Source organism: Dermacentor silvarum, chromosome 11 (assembly GCF_013339745.2).
Source record: "Dermacentor silvarum isolate Dsil-2018 chromosome 11, BIME_Dsil_1.4, whole genome shotgun sequence".
NCBI lineage: Eukaryota > Metazoa > Arthropoda > Arachnida > Ixodida > Ixodidae > Dermacentor > Dermacentor silvarum.
Genome location: NC_051164.1, coordinates 113,215,368 through 113,236,206, shown reverse-complemented (window position 1 = coordinate 113,236,206; position 20,839 = coordinate 113,215,368). Strand labels below are relative to the sequence as shown.

The window sequence follows — 20,839 nt, the reverse complement described above, 5'->3', positions numbered from 1 at the left end:
CAAGAGAGAGAGAGAGAGAGACAGAGAGCAGAGCCACTACAGCTGCACCTCAGAAAATACAATTTCTATCCGTGACGCGAATGGACTTGAGATAAGCCCCAAGAATGTTTCTTTGAAATATTTTTTTTTGTTCGTACTGTTGTACCTAGCGCAGTCCCACTGACGATTGCCTCCGCGATCAGCTCTCTACACAGCTCGCCGCGAAGCGGTCCGAAATGGCCATGGTACAATAAAGACGAGCGGCGGGTACAGGCACCGGCCAGAAACGAGCTTGTCGCTGCCAAGAGCAATGCGAAATAACGTCCGGGGCCCGAGAGGAAGAATAGGTGGAGGAGAAAGAAAGAGAGAAGCTGAACGGGGTTGTTTTCGCGATTCCGTACAAAAGGCCGGCTTTTCTCTTCACAATGAAGTGTCCTGAGGATAAATGGTACGGCATTCTCGCTTTCCTGACGCCGGTACCAGAAGAAACGAAGGAATGGCAAAAACGAATAGCGTGATAGAAACTCTTCAGAGGAATGTAGGGAATAGATAGATAGGTAAAGAAAAAGCGCACAGATTGGTAAGTACGTACTGATAGAAGGTAGACAGGTGCAGACAGGAAGACGCAATTTGGACATTAGATAGATAGATAGATAGATAGATAGATAGATAGATAGATAGATAGATAGATAGATAGATAGATAGATAGATAGATAGATAGATAGATAGATAGATAGATAGATAGATAGATAGATAGACTGAATGAGAAGATATATAGATACAACCACACCGGTTTCGAGGCTTTTTTTTTTTTTTTTTTTTTTTTACTTTTCGCCACACCGAAAAATGCCTACGGAAGTACATGCACATCATGACACTTGGTTCCGGAGGGTTACTTTTTAAAACTGCTCCTGTACGTTTTACTTCGATACATGTTATCTTACGCCTCACTAAAGAAAACCGGAACGTCATCAAAGGCGATAAAGCAGTTCCTACTATTAAAATGTAACTGCACGGCCAGTGCGTTGAAATGCAGGAATATGCGCACCGGTGGAGGTTACCGCGATATGAGTATACGATCGCCAGATGACCGCCGTAGAAATAAAATTCCAACACATTTGAGCTTGCATTCGACTATTCGATTCCGACAGGAACGAGGATAAAGAAATTTTAGCCAAATACGGCTCTGGAAAAGTTCTTCAGGGCCAACGTTTGCTACGTGGCTCTGAAGTGGCTACGTGCACGCCTAAGAAACGAAGAGAGAGAAATTCGATTCCGATTAACGCCGTTTCGGCGATTAAGACGAGCAATCTATTCGAGCGAGCCATCCAGGACTGAAGAAAAGACGGCCAACCGGGAGTCGTCTTAAAAGCTTAAAAGAGGACACGCTAAGTGCTGCGCAGACTCTAATTTAGATCGTTTGAATTAGAACGTCTTGTAAGAGCAAATCAGCGAAGGTCTTCGTTTTCTTTTTTTTCCACAGCTTCGTGATCGTGGCGTTTTTCCTTCCACGGAGGAGAGAAAACCAATTAGTGAGAGAATTAACGAGCGCAAGGTAAAATGATTTGAACAGTGCGCCCTCAAATAAATAAATAAATAAATAAATAAATAAATAAATAAATAAATAAATAAATAAATAAATAAATAAATAATGAAAAGATGCACCATTCAAGATATCGGCTAGTACATCGCAGATCTATCAAACAATCACTAATAAGTATCTATCTATCTATCTATCTATCTATCTATCTATCTATCTATCTATCTATCTATCTATCTATCTATCTATCTATCTATCTATCTATCTATCTATCTATCTATCTATCTATCTATCTATCTATCTATCTATCTATCTATCTATCTATCTATCTATCTATCTATCTATCTATCTATCTATCTATCTATCTATCTATCTATCTATCTATCTGTTGTACGGCTGCGCAGTCCATCGGTCAGCCGATTGAATTAGTCATTGAATGGACCAAATTTCTTAAGCATTTCATATCAGACACATTTTTCATGTACTCGTATATAAAGGCGCGCCACTTGATATTTCGTTTTTCTGTCTGCAAGCGTTCAACCGTGTACTGGCCGTATACTGCGCCTGTCAGGGCCGAACACACAGGCGCTCACTGGTTTACTAATGGGCGTCAAGCGATTATTACCATGATGTCTTCTTGCAGCCTTGGAGGGTGTCGCTCAAGAGCTAGGTCTGTTGGGTGCGGAGATAATAAACAACGCCATTTCTTTGGGACTCTCTACGTTCCAGAGCCATCCTTGTCGTGTCCTCCGGCCACCATAGCGTCTCGTGTTTTGCGCCATCGATAATGGCAGCATAGGAGACTTGGAATAGCGAGACTTGTACGATCCTGTTTACTGAAACGCTCCGAACGATTCCTTCAACATCTCCGCTGACATGACGCTATACAATTGTACCCTTACAGGCGCGATAAATAACGAGGAAAATAATGTTTGAGCAACCGTAACATTGCATTGCTTTTGCGTGACACTGTCTCTCTTAAAAAAATACTTTCAGGCACTTCGCCGTATATCTATGAGACACACACGGAATGAGGTCACAAAAGAAGAACGAATGAAGAGTGGGTTAGTACAGAGTGCACATACACTGGTGCGGGCATGCCGAGAGAAAGAGAAAGAGAGAAAACACGTGATTAGTGGCGCGCGTGCGTGTACCCACCTTTGGAGGGAGCTAGCGAACACGCTGGTCTGAGGAGCCACGGCGCTTGTCCTGCAACGAGCCAAGCGGGAGAGGAGGACGACGAGGAAGGAGGGAGAGGAGGTTGTCCATGGGTAGGAGCGCACATTGACAGGCGGTGGACACACGACACACGAACCACGGAGGAAAAGGGAAAGACAGGAAAGGGAGATAGAGAGAGAGAGAGAGGGGAGAGAGAGAAAAAGACAGTGCATATGTGTGAGGACACAGAAACAAAGGGAACCGCGCCCATTGAACAAGCGAGAAGAATACAACAACTCGAGCAAGAAACAGCCACCGTTGTGCACACCAAGAAAGCTAGGATAATACCGAGGGTGCACTTCACAATCAGAGGCAGCATGCAGGCTACACATCGCGGTCTGGCTTGGGATCCCAGTTCTCTTTAAACGCAGTGCACTCTCAATGTGGAAGACTGCACTGTCAATAAAAAAAATAATTAGAAGCTCAGTATAAAAAGACCATAGAAAATCAACGGGAGGGAGCTTCACAAAATTCTTGCTTTCCCCAGAGTTTCGTGCTAAACGAAGCAAAAAGTAAGTGGTTAAGACCAGTACATCTTGTGATGAAGGTGTAAGACAGGTGCCAAGGTGAACAGGGTGCTCTCGTTCTAAAGCACGCCAGAGCAGAGATTGTGCAATCTTTAGTTTGGCGAGAACGTTGCCTCCACATTGCAAGTATTTACAGCCTTCTAACGAAGAACCATAATGCGCAGTCTTTCCTGGTTCAATCGGCCAAAGCCCACTGAGGAGTGCAAGGACATGTTGGCCGTATTGTATTACATATTAAAACCTTGGCAATCACCATAACCACTAGCGCTGTGCACATTGTCACACGTCGTCATGTTCGTGGAGTGCGCTTCTACGAAAACTCCGTCATCCGTAACCTAATTTCGTTACAGTGACGTCTACGTATACGCCCAGAGCGACAACAACATTTACAAGGTTACTGCGGCGACGGATCCAATCTGTGAGACAGTGCAAAGTAACAAAAGAGCATCTTCAGTTGCTCCTCTGAGACTAAGAATGGAGTGATTATAGTGATTGGTGAGAGCGGTACCTCTCGCCGTGGGCCAGACATACCACTCTCACAAAAGAAAACGACACGAAAGATATATGCTGTTAAGGCGCCTTGAGATGTCGCATTGAAAATTATACAGCACGAAGACAACTAACTCAACTCAGCAGTCTTACCAGATGAAACAAGTTCCAAATGCGTCCACTTCTTCTGCCTTCGATTAGCTTGTTCTGCCGCTATATTGTGTAGAAAGTGACGACTGTGATAATCGCATGTGCTCAAACCCTTGGCAAAAAATTTCACGATTGCGTCCGCATTTCAACGTATAGTAACGGGATCGTGCATTGAAATTTGATGATCACAAGCCGCGTGCGTTTTTCCTAATACTAGAATGCTTAAGAAAGTGAACTTCCGACAAGGCTACACGCAAGGAATACGTGGTTCCTTCATCGTAAAACTCCCAGACGGACGTGATCCCGTAAGTAAAGCACCAGCATTAAGCCGCATATTCAGCGTTAATACGTATATCTACGGTAGCGGGATGTAGATGGTGTTACGTCGAGAAGAGCAGAATAAAATATACCAAGTTCAGCGAAGCTTGTTCTGTCGCAATAATATTGGGGCTGTCGGGCTGGAAGACGTGTAGGAACGTTAAAAGTGGCCTGATAAGAGATCGTAGATAAGTATCGGGACGAACGAAGACGAAGGACGCTCATTACACGTGCCGTTCCGAGTAAGATAACACTGATCGGTGTAAGAAAATCTAGTTGAAACCTAAAGTGAGGTCATCCCGCCTGCCAAGTGCTAGAGTTACAGGCACTGTAGAAGCCAGATGACGGTAATCTTTTGACGGGTTTTTAAATCTTCATCAATGACCTACCGACAAACACCTCCTCCTGTATTCGCCTTTTCGCAGACGATTGTGTCCTTTATACCATCCTATCCATAGCTTCCATTATAACATTTCCCTTCAAAACGATTTACTACCTGTTGAGAACTGGTGTAGAACTTGGTTAATGTGTTTAAATATCAAGAAGACTTCGCAGATCTCATTCCACCGCCGAGCTTCCTACCAAGCACATAGGTACGTCATTTTTGGTTGCGAATTATCTTTAGCTTCATCGTATCACCTGGGTATCACAGTGACTAATGACTTCAGCTGGTCATCTCATATAGCAAGTATAAAAAATGAAGCTAACCGTGTCCTTGGCTATGTCCGGCGTAACCTTATGTTTACCCCTCACGTAAAATTGCTAACTTACCAAACGTTTATTCGTCCCAAACTGGAATACGCATGCGCAGTTTGGGACCCACACCAGATTAACCTACAGAAATCTCTTGAGTCCATTCAAAACCGTGCTGTTAGATTTGTCTTCTCAGATTATTCATACTATTCTAGCGCCACTGATCTAAAACGTACGGCTAATCTTCCCAGTCTTGTGTCACGCAGAAAAATAGCGCGCCTGTCCCTCTGCCACAAGTTTTATCACTCGTCTCTTGCTCACTCGATTATCATACCTGCTCATCGCCTTTCGCTCCGCAACAGTCATTCTAAGGCTGTATACCCTTCGCCTGCACGCACTACTGCGCATCTCAACTCATTTTTCATTCGAACAGCGAACGACTGGAATCATCTGCCCACCGACGCTGCGCACCACTCCGATCCCTGCCACTTCAAATCATTCATCGAAGGACTCGTACAAATGTAACCAACCCCTCATGTAATACCCCATGCCAGAGGCATTTGAGTTATAAATAAATAAATAAATAAATAAATAAATAAATAAATAAATAAATAAATAAATAAATAAATAAATAAATAAATAAATAAATAAATGAATGAATAAATAAATAAATAAATAAATAAATAAATAAATAAATAAATAAATAAATAAATAAATGAATGAATGAATGAATAAATAAATAAATAAATAAATAAATAAATAAATAAATAAATAAATAAATAAATAAATAAATAAATAAATAAATAAATAAATCTCCCACAATTGAAATTAAGGGATAGGTATAACTCAGGAGCTCCTATCTAGACACATGGCAACGGAGAAATCCTTTTCCTCAGCAACCACAAAATCAATTTTGATGACGTTTTTGCATCTAAAAGGAAAAGAAAAAGTTAAAATTTAGTCACTGTAGGGAGCAGATGTTTTATTTAGGCCGTATATTTTTCTAGCATAGTCTTTAAAATTACAAAATTAAAAAGAAAGTCAAACTATCAAGTTTGCAACTAATAATACATCTAAAGCGGGTAAAACAGATGTCTTATGCACCACTCTGAAATATACCAATAATTTGTAGGTAGGACTATTCCAAACAATCGCAAACATTGTGACAGATGCAGTTCTCAGAACTGCAATGCCTGTGTCTGTGCAGAGTTACAGGGTTGTAAACTCCGTGCTACAATTTTTTTAAGCTTACCAATTTTCGGTAATATAAAAACAATCCAGGCCGTAGTTTAAAATTCTGCTTCGTAGAATCACTAGAATTTACTGTTTTCTCTCAAATGCAACACATTCCACTCAAATCGGTCCAGAGATTGCCTCATGAAATGATTTCTGCGTTTTACACGTATTTGAATGGGGAAATCGGACTTGGCACCAAGCTAAAGCTGCTTCTGAAGAAAGCATACTCAAGTGCCCCCATAGCCCACACATTCAGTAATCTTATATGAGAGCGAGAGAAAACACGGACGTGTTGATTTTGGTGCAATCCTCGAGATATCCTGACTGACGGCTACTGTGCGCCGCGCAATTTGTGGAAAAACAACAAAAACGCACGTTAACCTTAAATGCGAACTGGATAATGAAGAAATACGCAAAGAAAAAAAAATCGAGAGATACAAACCGCTGAGACGCCAGCCGGTGATGAATGAAACTCGACATGGGAGCGGATGGCCCCGAGTAAATGGCTGCGTCATGTGCCTTGTCCACAGAAGTTTACGGGACTCAGATGCGCGAGGATTCCACATTTCGAAAACGATTCGAATTGTTCAATGACAGAATTGTATTCGACCTTTTTCAATATTCGACTGTAGCCGAGTGCACTGGTTCATTACAATTATTGTGGCATGCACAAGAAAGGGCCCATCCAAGCCCAAGATACTCTGACTGCTCAAAGTTGCCGTTGTAAACCAGTCAGGAGCTGTTACGACCTTGAACTTTTTTGCCTAGTTCACCAGACTTCCAGCAGCATTGCTCAACGCGCGCGCCCGAGGGCAACAGCGCAGAATTTCTAGTACACTGGGCCCTTTTAATTGTTTTATGAACCAACTGGCCTAAGCCACAACCCTAAAAAACAGCGGCCAATCCTATCTGTGCACTTGCACTAACATATATATACAGGGTGTCCCAGCTATCAGGCAGCACGATTTAAAAAAAAGAGGAACGGTGTCACGCGAAGCCAACCTAGTGCGTATTGTTTCCAGCACAGTGGAGTAGCCGCCAGTAATTTTTTTCGTTACTGACATTTAATTAATTAATTGTAATTATTTTCTAACTCGAGAAGTACTGTCCTAATTATCAAAGTGTCAATGAGAAAGTTGTAGAGCACCATGAAAACAGCCTTCTGTTGCTCAATACGTGCTACATAAATGTGTTTTTCCGAGTGTGAGAGAAGCCCGCAAATACACGCACAATTGCCGCACGACTGGCCGCTCGAGGCACTTTGCGTGTATTCGCGGGCTTCTTTCATGCTCGGAAAAACACTTTTATGTAGCACGTTTTTCATGGTGCTCCACAACTTTCTCATTGACACTTTGATAATTAGGACAGTACTTCTCAAGTTAGATAATTAATTACAAGTAATGAATTAAATCGCAGTAACGATAAAATTACTGGCGGCTACTCCACTGTACTGGAAACAATACGCACTAGGTTGGCTTCGCGTAACACCATTCCTCTTTTTTTAAATCATGCTGCGTGATAGTTGGGACACCCTGTGTACACCTCGGCGACAAAATAAGCCGGGACATGAAGTCTGAGAAAAAGCTGAATATCTTCGTAGCCTGTAGCAGTAGCAAGTAAAACTGTATACGACAATATTGTTAGCATATTCTAGTCGAAGCCCAAAATGCAAATACCAGGCTACATTGTGAGGCTGCGGATATATTCAGCTTTTTCTCAGACTTCACGTCCCGGCTTATTTTGTCGCCGGGTGTACATACATACATACATACATACATACATACATACATACACACACACACACACACACATTATATATATATATATATATATATATATATATATATATATATATATATATATATATATATATATATAGTGTGTGTGTGTGTGTGTGTGTGTGTGTGTGTGTGTGTGTGTGTGTGTGTGTGTGTGGGTGTGTGTGTGTGTGTGACGCGAGCAGGAGGTTGCGGACGGAGACAAACATGGTCGCCCGAACACTGCCTTTAATCTTCATCTTCCTCTGCTTTCATGCACGGACCATCTGTGCACCGTTACACGTTCCCCCTCCCCCCGAGAGAGTCGTAGGTACAGGGGCGGATGACACCCTCTTAATCTCCTCACATGCACGATTTCAGTGTGGGAGTCCGGTGACGTCCAGAAGAGCTCAGGTGGCCGAGGCTGGCTGTTGCACTCAGGACGACATATCCATGCTCCGATGAAGAAACCTTTGTACACACAGCAGCCGTAGGAACTCGGATGTCGTTGTGACTTCCAGACGCACGGTGTACCCTGCTCGAACGTGCGGTGGACTGGGTCGTTGCGGTGACGTCTCTGTTGGTCTGGTTTGCCAAGAAAGTGCCCGTGTATTTTCCGTCGTCGTGCACAGCGTTGTCGCAGGAATCCTTGGAGTGGGGGCAATACTGATAGATGGTGCTGAACATGCGTTTGGCGACGTTCCTTTCTTGCAAAACACCGTATTCGTTGATTTCGCCTTGGATTGAGTAGGCTTGAGCGTTGATGTCTTCCTTGTTGCTTTTGTACAAATTTCGGTGACGGTCTTCGTCGCCTTCTGTTTCGAAGTCGTGGTTGCTGACGTTGTTCTTGGAATTGTTGATGATGATGTTGTTGCGACATTTGTTGAGGTAGCGCATCTATCAAAATACGCCTTTGATTTCTTTCGCAAATTAAAGTGGGGATCAATTGGTAGCTCGTACACTGCTCCTTTTTGTGAGACTTGTCTGGTGGCGAGGGCAGTTTGTCAGGATTCTCAGTAGACTCTTTAGTGGCTGCTGGGACTTCATTCAGAATGGACGCTTCTGTAATTTGAGAGTGGGCGATGCTGCTTGGCGCGTGTGAATCTTCTGAAGTGGCAGCGGTTTGCTGAGGTGTAGTATGCCGAAGAAAGCTTGAGAGTCGCGAAGCAGCTTGATCTTTAGATTTAAGTGACTCCAAATTGTCTTCGCCTTGAAAGGTACGTGCATTGGTGCTGATGCTTGTATTCTGATTTCGTCTTGGCAGTAGGCAAGTTGGCTTCATTTCCCAGAAGAACTGATTACTGCTGATTAGTGGTGAAGGAGAGGAAGACGAAGATTAAAGCAGTGTTCGGGCGACCATGTTGTTCTACGTCCGCAACCTCCTGCTCGCGTCACACACACACACACACACACACACACACACACACACACACACACACACACACACACACACACACACACACACACACACACACACACACACACACACACACACACACACACACACACACACACACACACACACACACACACACACACGCCGTTAATCTGTCCGCGTTGATTTGAGCATTGCCCTCTCTTATGAGGACCCATATTTTTTATCGCGCTATTTCAAAAGTACTCAAAGCAGCAATATTTGAAAATAAGTGGGACGAATTTTGTTTACCAAACGGGCTATCTACCGACACTCGCCCCACCAATCGATAGACAAATTCACAGAAGACAATGATGATGACTTGGTTTCTTGGCGAACATTTGGTATCTATCTATCTATCTATCTATCTATCTATCTATCTATCTATCTATCTATCTATCTATCTATCTATCTATCTATCTATCTATCTATCTATCTATCTATCTATCTATCTATCTATCTATCTATCTATCTATCTATCTATCTATCTATCTATCTATCTATCTATCTATCTATCTATCTATCTATCTATCTATCTATCTATCTATCTATCTATCTATCTATCTATCTAACTAACTAACTAACTAACTAACTAACTAACTAACCTGACCCAAAGCTATTTAACAATGCTCTGGAGGCAGTCAGCCCCCGGAATTTCCAAACTTTCAAATTATAACCTAATAACTGTGACATCAATACATGAAAAGACGGGCTCGATAATATATATATATATATATATATATATATATATATATATATATATATATATATATATATAGAAGGGAATGCATAAAATTAGTTTGCTGCACACGGTTTGCCACGACATTGCCGTGCAGTTGAGGCTACGACGCGCTTACAGCGCTTTCGCCCATATAGAAGTGAAATGTAATAGCACAAAGCGCATGCTTCCAACCTCTTCGCATGATCCGGTAGATAAATATATCTAGGCTACGACGGTGAAAGCAGTATCTGTGCTCAAGAAGCTAACTTCTGACAGGACAAGCGGCAAAAAATAGTGCATCGTAATAGGAACCAAGACCACGCTATACTTAATGCACTGCTGTCAAGGAAAAAAAAAAAAAAAAGAGCAGCCTGGAGCGATAAAGTAGCCTGCTTAGAATAATTCTGCGTAGCAGGAAGTAGGTTATGTAAATTAGTACGCGTTACTGCCCAACAAAGAACAAAAAAGCCGAAGCGCCATAAATAAACGAAACATTATGGTAATTTCCGAATGTATTCACGAGCGCAGCTTTACAAAACATGGCTAAGTAACCAGAGCTATGTAGGAAGTACATGAAATAGAAGCGACAAATACACTGTCAATTGCTCCTCTTATCTATTATCGTCAGAGGTCCTGCAAGTGAAAGCGTCCGAGATGTCGACATTGTTTTACAGACTTCGGTTCGTTGGCGGAAGTAAAGAAACAACGACATGTGCCTGCAACATCTACAAGATGCGTTTGACTAAAGAGATAAAAAAGAAACCAACGACTCCCTCGTTTGCTTCCTGCTCAGTATTTCTTTTTTTTATGCTCTTCACATAGTGATAAACTAAGCAACAGCAGCGCCAACGAACAATGAAGCCAGCGAATATTAACGAAGTTGGCGGGATTATATGGCCTAAGCATTTAAAAAAACAAATAAGAAAAAAGAAATCCGGCGGGCTCAGAAGGCAGTACAGGTTCTGGTCTGTTTATGTTGTGTTTTTTCTTGATCTCGAAATAATTGCTTCCGCTTAAGAACTCGAGAGGTCGACAAAGCGTGAAGGCATGTCGGGCTCCCCTAAAGAAAGCACGTGCAAATTATCCCTGTCGCATGAGGGACACCTCATTTAAAATCAGAGCCACGAAATCTCCCTATTTTGCTCCCTTCTTTTGTTACGGACAAGCGATGTGTGCTTCCGGCTACGCCGCTCTGACGTGGGACATTACTTCCCTTTCCGGAAGGGATTTGCGACGTGTAATGAGCACGTTGGTATTAACGACGAGCAATGCGGATAGTTTTCTTTTTGCTGAGGCAAAAGCGAGTCCCTCGCAGCAAAAAAAAAAAAAAAAAAAAGAAAGAAAGAAAGAAAGAAAGAAAGAAAGTGCGCGTGGCGCCGGTGACGGGTACAGGACTTAACTCAAGCCGGCGACGCCGCTTTTTAACCCAGCGACGCAGGCGCCTGTAAAGCGTGCTTTGCCTCTAGTAGTGGTCGTCATAGGGTGAAGCCGATCGCACAAGAGAAGGGCGCGGTACACGGCGGGATGAGCGCGACATTCCCGTTAAATGCGACGGTGGTGGTGTGTTTTACGTAAAAATTCATCTTGCCTGATTCGGTAATTTAAGGCGATAAAAATGAAACATATAGCGGAAGAACTCGCCACACTTTGATCTCAATGGCTATTTCCCCTAACTTTACAGAAATAAGAAAATTATAATATAATTTTTTTTCTTTAAACGATAGTTTCGGAACATTTGGCATAGTGTTTCAACAGCAAAATTTAATGCTTTGAAGTCACAATACAATCTTATCATATTTCATTTCTTCCTGTAAAGCAATCTCATACAATGTTCTGTATTTATGTTAAAATGTTCAACAAATAATGCAGGCATCCCAGTATTCCCGACAGGGAAAGGGGGGGGGGGAGGAGCCAAAATCAGGCAGATACTTTTCACAGGCCCACCTGGTGATGCAATAATTAAATGTAGCGATTCAATGCTGACTCGCTATCTCCGGACCACGCGTCGTCAGGCTCAAGTGAGTCGCGCCATCTATTCGCGGTGCTGAACATTACAAAACGGTCGCCGCCTGCATCGACGCAGACTAGGGGCGCCACCTGTGCAAGCGCTTGAAAACCTCGCAAATGCAAGGCACCGTGCCACGGCGTCCGAGATTTCCGCGATGCGCTTGCGGTCTCGGAGGTTACATATGGCGCCTCGCTTCCGTGGGCGCTACGGCGCGGCGCTATCTGTGAGGCACGCCACATTTTGCGTCAGGTGCGGGTCGCGCGCTATTTTTGAATCTGTGCTTAAACAAACACGGCGACCTAGAAGAACGAGACACCCCTAAGATAACGATACCGGTCCAAGGGTGGGGAAGGGTGCCTCGCAAAATTAAACACAGCGCGCGCGCTAATGTCAGGCCCGGTCGGCACGTGGGAACTTTGTTGCTCAGGGGATGCGCTGGTATTTCGGTACCTAGCGGTTTGTTTTGACGCGAAACGCAGGGAAGGGAGGCTAGGTGGCATTATAAGTGGTGCGATGACGCCGAAGGTATTAAAGCTTTAGATTATAATCTATTGAAACTGAAGCAGGTGGATGCTAGCGAAATGTAATAAAGTTAAAAAAAAGAAAGACTGCGAGCGTCTTAGAACTTTGCGGTGCGTCAATATACGACGTGCTCGCTATGTAGCATTTGTTCTATTTATTGTATAGACTTCTTCTGTTTTCTGTGATTTTAGTTTACAATAAATTGAATGCTGCTGTGCACAGTATAGCAGCAGCATTACTCCGAAGCACGCATTATCAGGAGGCCCAAAACTCGTATGTCTTTTTAACTTCGACAGTTAGCCCACACGGTAGGTACGTCGTAGCTTTCGCAATCAAGCGGTCGTACACGCCTAATTTCAAGTAATTTCGATCTGTGTCCGTTCAAATATTACTTCTACATTTCATATATTAGGAAGTAAAATACTGCTATTGCGCGCAATATACGCATGCAAGGACAGTCAGTTGGTCGAGAGCACAACGTGAGGTGTTTACGTTGATTTTACTGCACTATGATAATATCTATATGTTCCTAGCGCAACAGTCACGTCGAGTTTTAATTCTTTTTTTTTTCTGTAGATGTGTTACGCTTATACGGATGTTGTTAATTGGGTGTTATTACGTTCTCAGCTACGCACCATGTTACCGCGATTAAAGGTGCAAAATTGATTAGGGATGCTTAATTAGCTCTTCTACGCTGTCTGACAGCCTATTCGTCCGCTCATTTGGCATAGACCTACTGCCCCACGACAACGATTGTGCCGTGTTCGATTACCGGACCAACACGACTTTTTTTTTCAACTCCGAAACTTTCTTTATGAGAAATAGCGTCGCTTTTCTCTGCAGCTTAGAGCTATTTTAGGTGCAGCCGAACTACTCTTTCCATCATTCAACCTGCATCACGTAGATGAGTGCTGAACATACATTCGGTGATTCCAGTGATACCCTATATCACTGGAATGTCATATCCGTTTAAAACCAGGTTGAAAAAATCACATGGTACAGATATCGAAACAAAATTTCCTATACCACAATTTATTTCCTCCGGTTTAGTTTGATTTTCTTGCAATGCAAATTTCTTGCTTCCTGTACATATGTTTGGTTCTTGTACAACAAGTACAATACTTTTACGTTTTGTGTTACAGTTAATTATTCGCATTACCTCCTACGTCGCTTCCTCACGAACAAAATGATATCTGCTTCTGCTTCTTTTTTTTCTGTATTTCTGTCTCATTTTTCTCGATGCATGTACATCTTAAAATGAAATGTATGAAACTATATACGCGTTCCTAGTACTATTTTATTAATATTCAGTGCTTCCACTCTGCCATTGAAATTCTTATTCTCCCACTACTAATTAGGACCCCTCTGCTTTGCAATCGGCTAATGCAGTGCCGGCAGGAGGTTCCCCTGAGAGGGTTACGTTGGGAGTTCCTCCTGCAGCACTTGCATGCCAACACAATTCTGTACATTTATGCTGTGGTATTAAACTTCAAACTTCAGTTAATGATTGGCTAAAGTCAGCTGAAACTTCGATTCCAGTCGAAGGTTATTGGGCAACACATTACAGCGCTTTCAGGCACAGCACAGCTGCGAGAACAATCGCTGGATGCCCGGCGGTAGTGTAGAAAAAAAGGAGCACTCACGCCTCGCTGCCGATGGACGAGTGTCGCGAGACGGACTTTGGCGACATCTCGAACTCGGAGTCGGAGCGGTAGAGGAAGGACTCCCTCCGCTGGGGCGGGAAGTTGCTGAGCACCAGGCCCGCGCCTGAGGGACTCGAGGCCTCGAGCAGCGCTCGGCCGCCACCGGGACCGCCCGGCCCATCTTCCAGGTCGAAACTGCGCATGCGTGAAAGAAAAAGGGGACGAGAAAGAGAGACTCGTTAGTCGACACTTGCTTTGAGAAGTCGATCGCTAAATGTGAAGCGCTGTGCAATGCAGGCTACACTCGCACGCTAGACACTGCAGGTGATACTTAAAGGGACCCGAAATGAAAATATTAAGCCGAGTTGAATCGATAGATTATTCGTCTAGAAGTATATCATCGTCTTCTGTGCGCCAATATATCACTTTGTTGCGTAGAAAACTGCCAGCCGAACGTCCCCCGCTGCTGTTCCTCAATTTGAACCGCCCACGCCAAAACGGACGAAGCGACTCGACGTCATCCCCCCGTGACCTCCGTGTAAGACGTTCTCTGTGAATCAGCCAGTGCATACGTCACATTTGAGGTACCATAGTCCACAACAGGTTGTTCCACTCCGAATTTTCCTTTTCTTCATTTTCTCGCTTTGTTCTCGCTACGAATTACGAATTTATTTATTACAGAAGCCTAAATTTTCAATCTAGTTCGACTTCATATTTTTCGTTAATGTCCCTTAGCAAACATCGTAGCTGATAACAGATAACAGTCAGACACAAGTAGAAACGCGGTGGACACCACGTCGCGCCCCATCCAACATATATACTGCACAGAATTACTTTAGCGGCCATAGGTGACCCGTCCATGGTTAATTCACGTCTGCTCAAGCGCTTGTGTTCCTCTCAATAATCCGCGTATTGCATTATTTTTATCCCCTCCTCTCTGTATCGCCGAACGGCATTAACAGTAAATAAACGATATGAAATCAAAATACACGTCTTTTAAGCACACAAACCTCTTTACTCCGCTCACCAAAATCTCTCTCACCACCTTTGTCGCGCTCCATCTTGTCCTTGTGGCGAGCGACTATTTTTGTATCTATGTTTTGATGTACTGCGATGTTTGTGAAGTATCAGCACCAACAAGCTCCAACAATAAGCTTTATCGCACTTTCGGTGCTTCATAAGATACAAGTTCTTCCACAAACAACTGCATATTCACATCCATCCTCCCAATGTCTCCCACTTTTGACTGTCATTACCTTTAACTTTGTCTCGTTTCCGAGGAGTGTTTCAGTGACCACGCAATCACGGGACCCCTTAAAGTACCCGAGACCAAGCAACTCTTCATTTGCCCTTATTATACGTAATGCACGTGTATAAGCAACCGATCCACTAAATGAATGACGTCATCAAACGATGGCAGTTAGGAGAAAGTCAGATACTTTATTCAAGGACAACAAATGATTCATGAACAATTCTCAATATGCATTTGATTGTTGCTCATGACGGGTATATTTAGAATAAAGTACTTGAAGCTTGAGCGGAAAAGAGTGAATCAGCTGAGCACGATGTTGGCAATAAACCACTAAGAAGCTTAGCACTGAAAATACACACTCGGGTTGCGAAGTTCAATTAACGGTAATATTTATAAAAACTCTATGCAAGCGACGCGAAATCTGCTTGCAGAGGTGGCTTATGCGTTTCGGTGGACACAATTTTCGCGGCAACTTAGACTCACAAAGACATAATAAAGAAAACTGAATTTTTTTGCTATCACGATTATGGTACAAGTCTGAAACGTTAAGACAAACGTGTTTAAAGACAACTTCACTTTGTTTGATTCTACTGGACCGATTCTGTTCCGAGAGATTCATCATCAAATTTTACACTGAATCAGCTAATTTCGCATTTAGGGGCGTTGACCTCTACATAATGTCGAGCCTCCATTGTGACGTTTGTGAGCAGGGCGAAGCTGGTAACAGTTGTCGCTTTTGCTGTAAAAACAAAAACAAAACAAAAATTACATTCTGTGGTTTTGTGTGCCAAAACTAAGATGTGATTATGAGGCACACCGTAGTGGAGGACTCCGGATAATATGAACCACATGAGGCTTTTTAACGTGCACCCAATACACGGTGCGCGGGAGATTTTGCAGTTGGCCCCCATCGAAGTGCGGCCGCCGCAGCCTGAATTCGAGCCTGCCTCCTCGGCCTTAACAGCGCAACGCCAAAGCCGCTAAGCAACCACGGCGGGTCGCTCTTGCTGAAAATAACAGACTGACTTCTTCCCTTTGCCTGCCGTTTACGTCCCCTCACGGATTGGCGTTGTGTCGGGCCCTGAACGTGAAATTAGCTGAATGAGCATAAAATTTGATTATGAATTTCTCGGAACAGAAACGCTTCAGGAGAATCAAACAAGGTGAAGCTGTGCTCAGATACGATTGTCATAACGTTTCAAATATAAACATATACCGTAATCACGATAGTAAAATAGTTATAAATTATTGTTAATTATGTGTCTGATGACTAAATGTTCGCGGGAACTGTGTCCACCAAAGCGCATAAACCCCCTGTGCAGACATATGTAGCTAGCAACACATTTTCCCTTAAAATTACCGTTAGTTTAATTTTGGCGATCCTGTAGAGTGAAATCTGTTTATCAATCCGGAGTTTAGCTTACTGCGAAGCTTGCTTTGCGCTTAAGCGCAGATGGCGGCACGATGACGAACCGCGCACAGAATGTGCAAACAAGGACGCAGAAAATGTCAACAGGTACACAACAGACACGCATAAACGCATTGTCTTCTTTCTTTCCTCCTTTCCTGCTTGCACCAACCAAAGCAACCTCAGTTTAGTGCTGATAAAGAATTGGGTCCCCTGATATAGTGCCTTGATATAGCAGCCCACGCAACGTAGTGCACTGTGTTCTTATCATTAAAGGATATTGTCGTAGAGAAGATATGGGCGCGCGTCAGCGTCACTCTTTCCGTGCACGTCGGCTCGTTATCCGTGCGCTGACGAATACAGAAAGGACGTGAATGGATAGATTCCACTGTATGACGGAGGCTGCAGTACAGTACCGTTTTCAGTTGTAGTATACCCCTTCAGTCCCGGTCCAAACACCAGTGTATGCGATTTGTTTCTGGAAGTTCTGTCCAGCAGTGGCAAGGCAAAAAAAAAAAAAAAGAAAAAAAAAACCCAAAGAGACAGAACACACCCCCGATGTCTGTCCATATAAGCGACGGTTTCTTAGTTTTGTAGAACGGCGCATCGTGACACCACACATGGTATATACAAAGTGCAGGTCTCCTTATTTACAGATTACTATGTGCCCACGGTTTCGGGTCGTTTCTTCTTGTTCCGCAGCTATCTGCGGCACGGGCGCACCATTCATAACTGAGAGAAAGGCTCTTCTGCAGTTTCTTTTATGTAAGTATGACGACGCCAACTGCCTCTTTCTGATTTGTCAGCAATCCAGAGCACCTTTTTCCAGTTATTTGTGAAACGCAACTGATCTCGCGAATGCCGAAAGACAAAGTGCGGACAATTTCCGCACGTTTCAATAACTCGCTATCTATGCACATGCGTCATAAATGGCGTGCGTAAACTGAATAGATATGTAGCATACAACGTTTGACCAGGGCTAACTAGATATTTATGAAAGCTAAGGGTACGGAAAGGGTGCAGGACGCGTGGTACGAATTCGGCACCAACTATATAAGCGGATAGAAGACTACATGACATCATTGTGCACCTGCGTACAATGATACGGGTAACGTATACAAAAGTGCGGGAGGGACGATGAGGAAGTTACGCTTTAAACTAATGGACATTGAGCAGCGGGTAAAATTTAACCCTCTGCTTAGACAACGTGGACGCGGTTCACTTCAGACTCCAGAATACAGCTACACAAGACCACTTTACAAAAGACACTGCCATCTTTGACGGGGTGTGCAACGTGCAGCGTTTCGTCACCAAAGGTGAAATAATAGTCTGTCCTCTCTCGTTATGCCTGCAGTTATCATGTGGCTTGAGCTGATGATTACGACGTCATTATTAAAGAAAAACGCTACATGATCGACTCTAAAATAAGTCCAAGTTTATTTACCGTGTAAGTACAATGCGTCACTAGAAAACGCACGAGTGATCATCCTGCCATCTCGACTTTCTCTCAGTGTAGTCTGGAGCTTGTTGAAACTACGATTGTGCATTGTTCTTTTCATAAGATGTCCACCGGACATGTCATAAATTTGGGACCTCATTCTCTATGTCAACCTAAATAATGTTTGCGAAGTTGTATATCGATATTTTTCAGGCATTCCGGGAAACAGCGCACAGCACCTCCGCCAGTACGGCTGTAGGCAACGACACGTATGCATCATATATGAACGAACTGCGAAAACACTCGTGTACTTAGATTTAGGTGCACGTTAAAGAATCCCGGGTGGTTCAAAATATTCCGGATTCCCCCACTACAGCGTGCCTACTAATCAGAGGACGACGTGCGCGCTATCGCTTCTCATTCAAAGAAATGTTAAGAAAGAGCTACATTTTCTCACGGCCGGTTCGGCTTCCGTTCGAGTTTTCTTCGCGCTCACGTAACACTCGGCATCAGCACGTAACAAGCTCAATTTGCACAGGCAAAGCAAACGCGCGCGGAGCACTGCCGTACGCGGGCACATCTCTAGACTTGACACGAATGAGTCACGGAGGAAACTTCGATTCTTTTATAGGTACAGTATAAGACGAGAGTAACTCAGACACACCGCGGTAGTCCAGCAGCTATGACGTTGCGCTGCTGAGCTCGAGGTCGCGGATTCAATCCTGGCCACGGCGGCCGTTTTTCGATGATGGAAAAACATCGTAACTTAGATTATGGCGCACGTTAAAGAACCAAGTGGTCAAATGTATTACGGAGTACCCCACTGCGGCGTGCCTCATAATCAGATCGTGAACTTGGCACATAAAACCTCAGAACTTATTTTTAAGCCTGTCGCGCCATTCATAAAAGAACGCCATGCGTACTAAGCGTACATACGCAAACCACGTCGACAGAAGCCAAGGGACAGCTATCACTCGACACACTCGCGTTTTACAACCACGCCGAGAGGTCGTAAAAAAAAAAAAAAAAAAAAAAACGAAAAGAAAAGAAACAGAGAGAGAGAGAGAGAGAGAGAATGGTCGGAATCTCGCAAACGAGTAAGGCCGCTTACAACTGCCACGAGGTTGTTGCGTCAACTATTAGTTTAAATTAAAATAAGGGATTAGTCATTCGGCGGTTTTTCCTGCCATATACGCTGAAAAAAAAAGTAATTCCGATCCGGCGTATACGCATTGTTTCGGTAGCCAAAGCGCGCCTTCTTCATAAGCTGGCAGAACGCCACAGTGACGTCGGGATCGCTCGTACGGCAGCCGATGGCAAAGTCCTTGATGCCAGCTTTTTTGCCGCATCCTGGTGTCCCACTATATACGGGACAGATTCTACGGCAGCGTGGTGCTGCGAGACGGCGCGCATACGTGAGTGGATTTCGAGTACGCGACGCTATCTAGCGCATCGCGCGTAAACGTCTTTTCAACTTCGCAGGAATTGTAAGGACGAAATCGCGGTTGTTTTACATTTCTGCGTGGCAGGTAATGTGGTTTCCACGCCACTACGTCAAGGCTGTTTGTGAAGGAGAACAATCATTAGTGAGTTGAGTAATGATTCAGCTCAGCCGAGGTGGCCTTATTCTTTCAATTTCTTTTCGTACACCTTCACGCAACGCAGAAATATAAATTTTGTCGAACGTCCGCGATTATATCTGCCTCCAGCAGACACATCACTGATAAGGATCGCTCAACGAAAGTCTCCGCTGTTGCGTCCCTGCATGCTACCGCTAAAGGATCAATATAAGCTGACTTACGCCTTAAGAACTGCTGCTGAAGTAGCCGAAGTTATGACTTCAAAGCTATCTAGCTTCAGGTCCATCAATACTACTCAGGCGAATGCAGATGTACCGATAAAGGTGAGGCTCCTGATAATAAAAGGAACTGCCATAATCCTTGACAAGCTTAGTCAACATACAACGAGGCTCCACTGTTCTTAAACTAGCACAATTGTATATTGTTATATGTTTTACGTTGCAACTGTATTTTTTATGTACCGCATATTCAAAAGCCAACGAGTAGCCGGCGCCGTACTTGTGCGCCAACATCTCCTTACATCAGGTCAAAATAATAATAATAATAATAATAATAATAATAATAATAATAATAATAATAATAATAATAATAATAATAATAATAATAATAATAATAATAATAATAAAACACACAACCGAATTCGATATACCGGTTGCGAAGCTCACGTTATGAGCTTAGACCTGATACCATGCCTATCCTTTCTTTATCAATGCAAGAAGAAATCTTGATGTAACGCGGGATTACAACTAAGTCTGCCTTATGTCTCAAGTCCCCCGGCAAGGACATCTCGAAATCTCTTTTCTTCGGTCGCGTTCTTATGAGAATTGTGATACTTAACCATTACCGCTTGAAGTATAGATATAGCGTCTGCAGAAGCCGGCGCGGTAAAGTTGAACATCCTTAACTTTGAGCACCATCTGGTATATCAAGGTTCGGGATCGGAAAA

General features: G+C 43.4%; 1 protein-coding gene across 6 annotated transcripts in view; it reads right to left on the bottom strand.

The window, feature by feature from the left end:
- The window catches only part of LOC119433854 (cAMP-specific 3',5'-cyclic phosphodiesterase 4C), a 595,748-nt gene that overhangs the window by 149,760 nt on the left and 425,149 nt on the right, over positions 1–20,839 (bottom strand). For 5 of the 6 annotated variants that reach the window (XM_049659160.1, XM_037701124.2, XM_037701121.2 and 2 more), the window contains 2 exons: positions 14,216–14,410; positions 2,678–2,728 (listed from right to left, as the gene is read on the bottom strand). In XM_049659160.1, coding sequence (XP_049515117.1) covers positions 2,678–2,728; positions 14,216–14,410 — 246 coding nt within the window. The remainder of the gene's footprint in view (positions 1–2,677; positions 2,729–14,215; positions 14,411–20,839) is intronic. The other variant, XM_037701122.2, reaches the window with a different exon arrangement.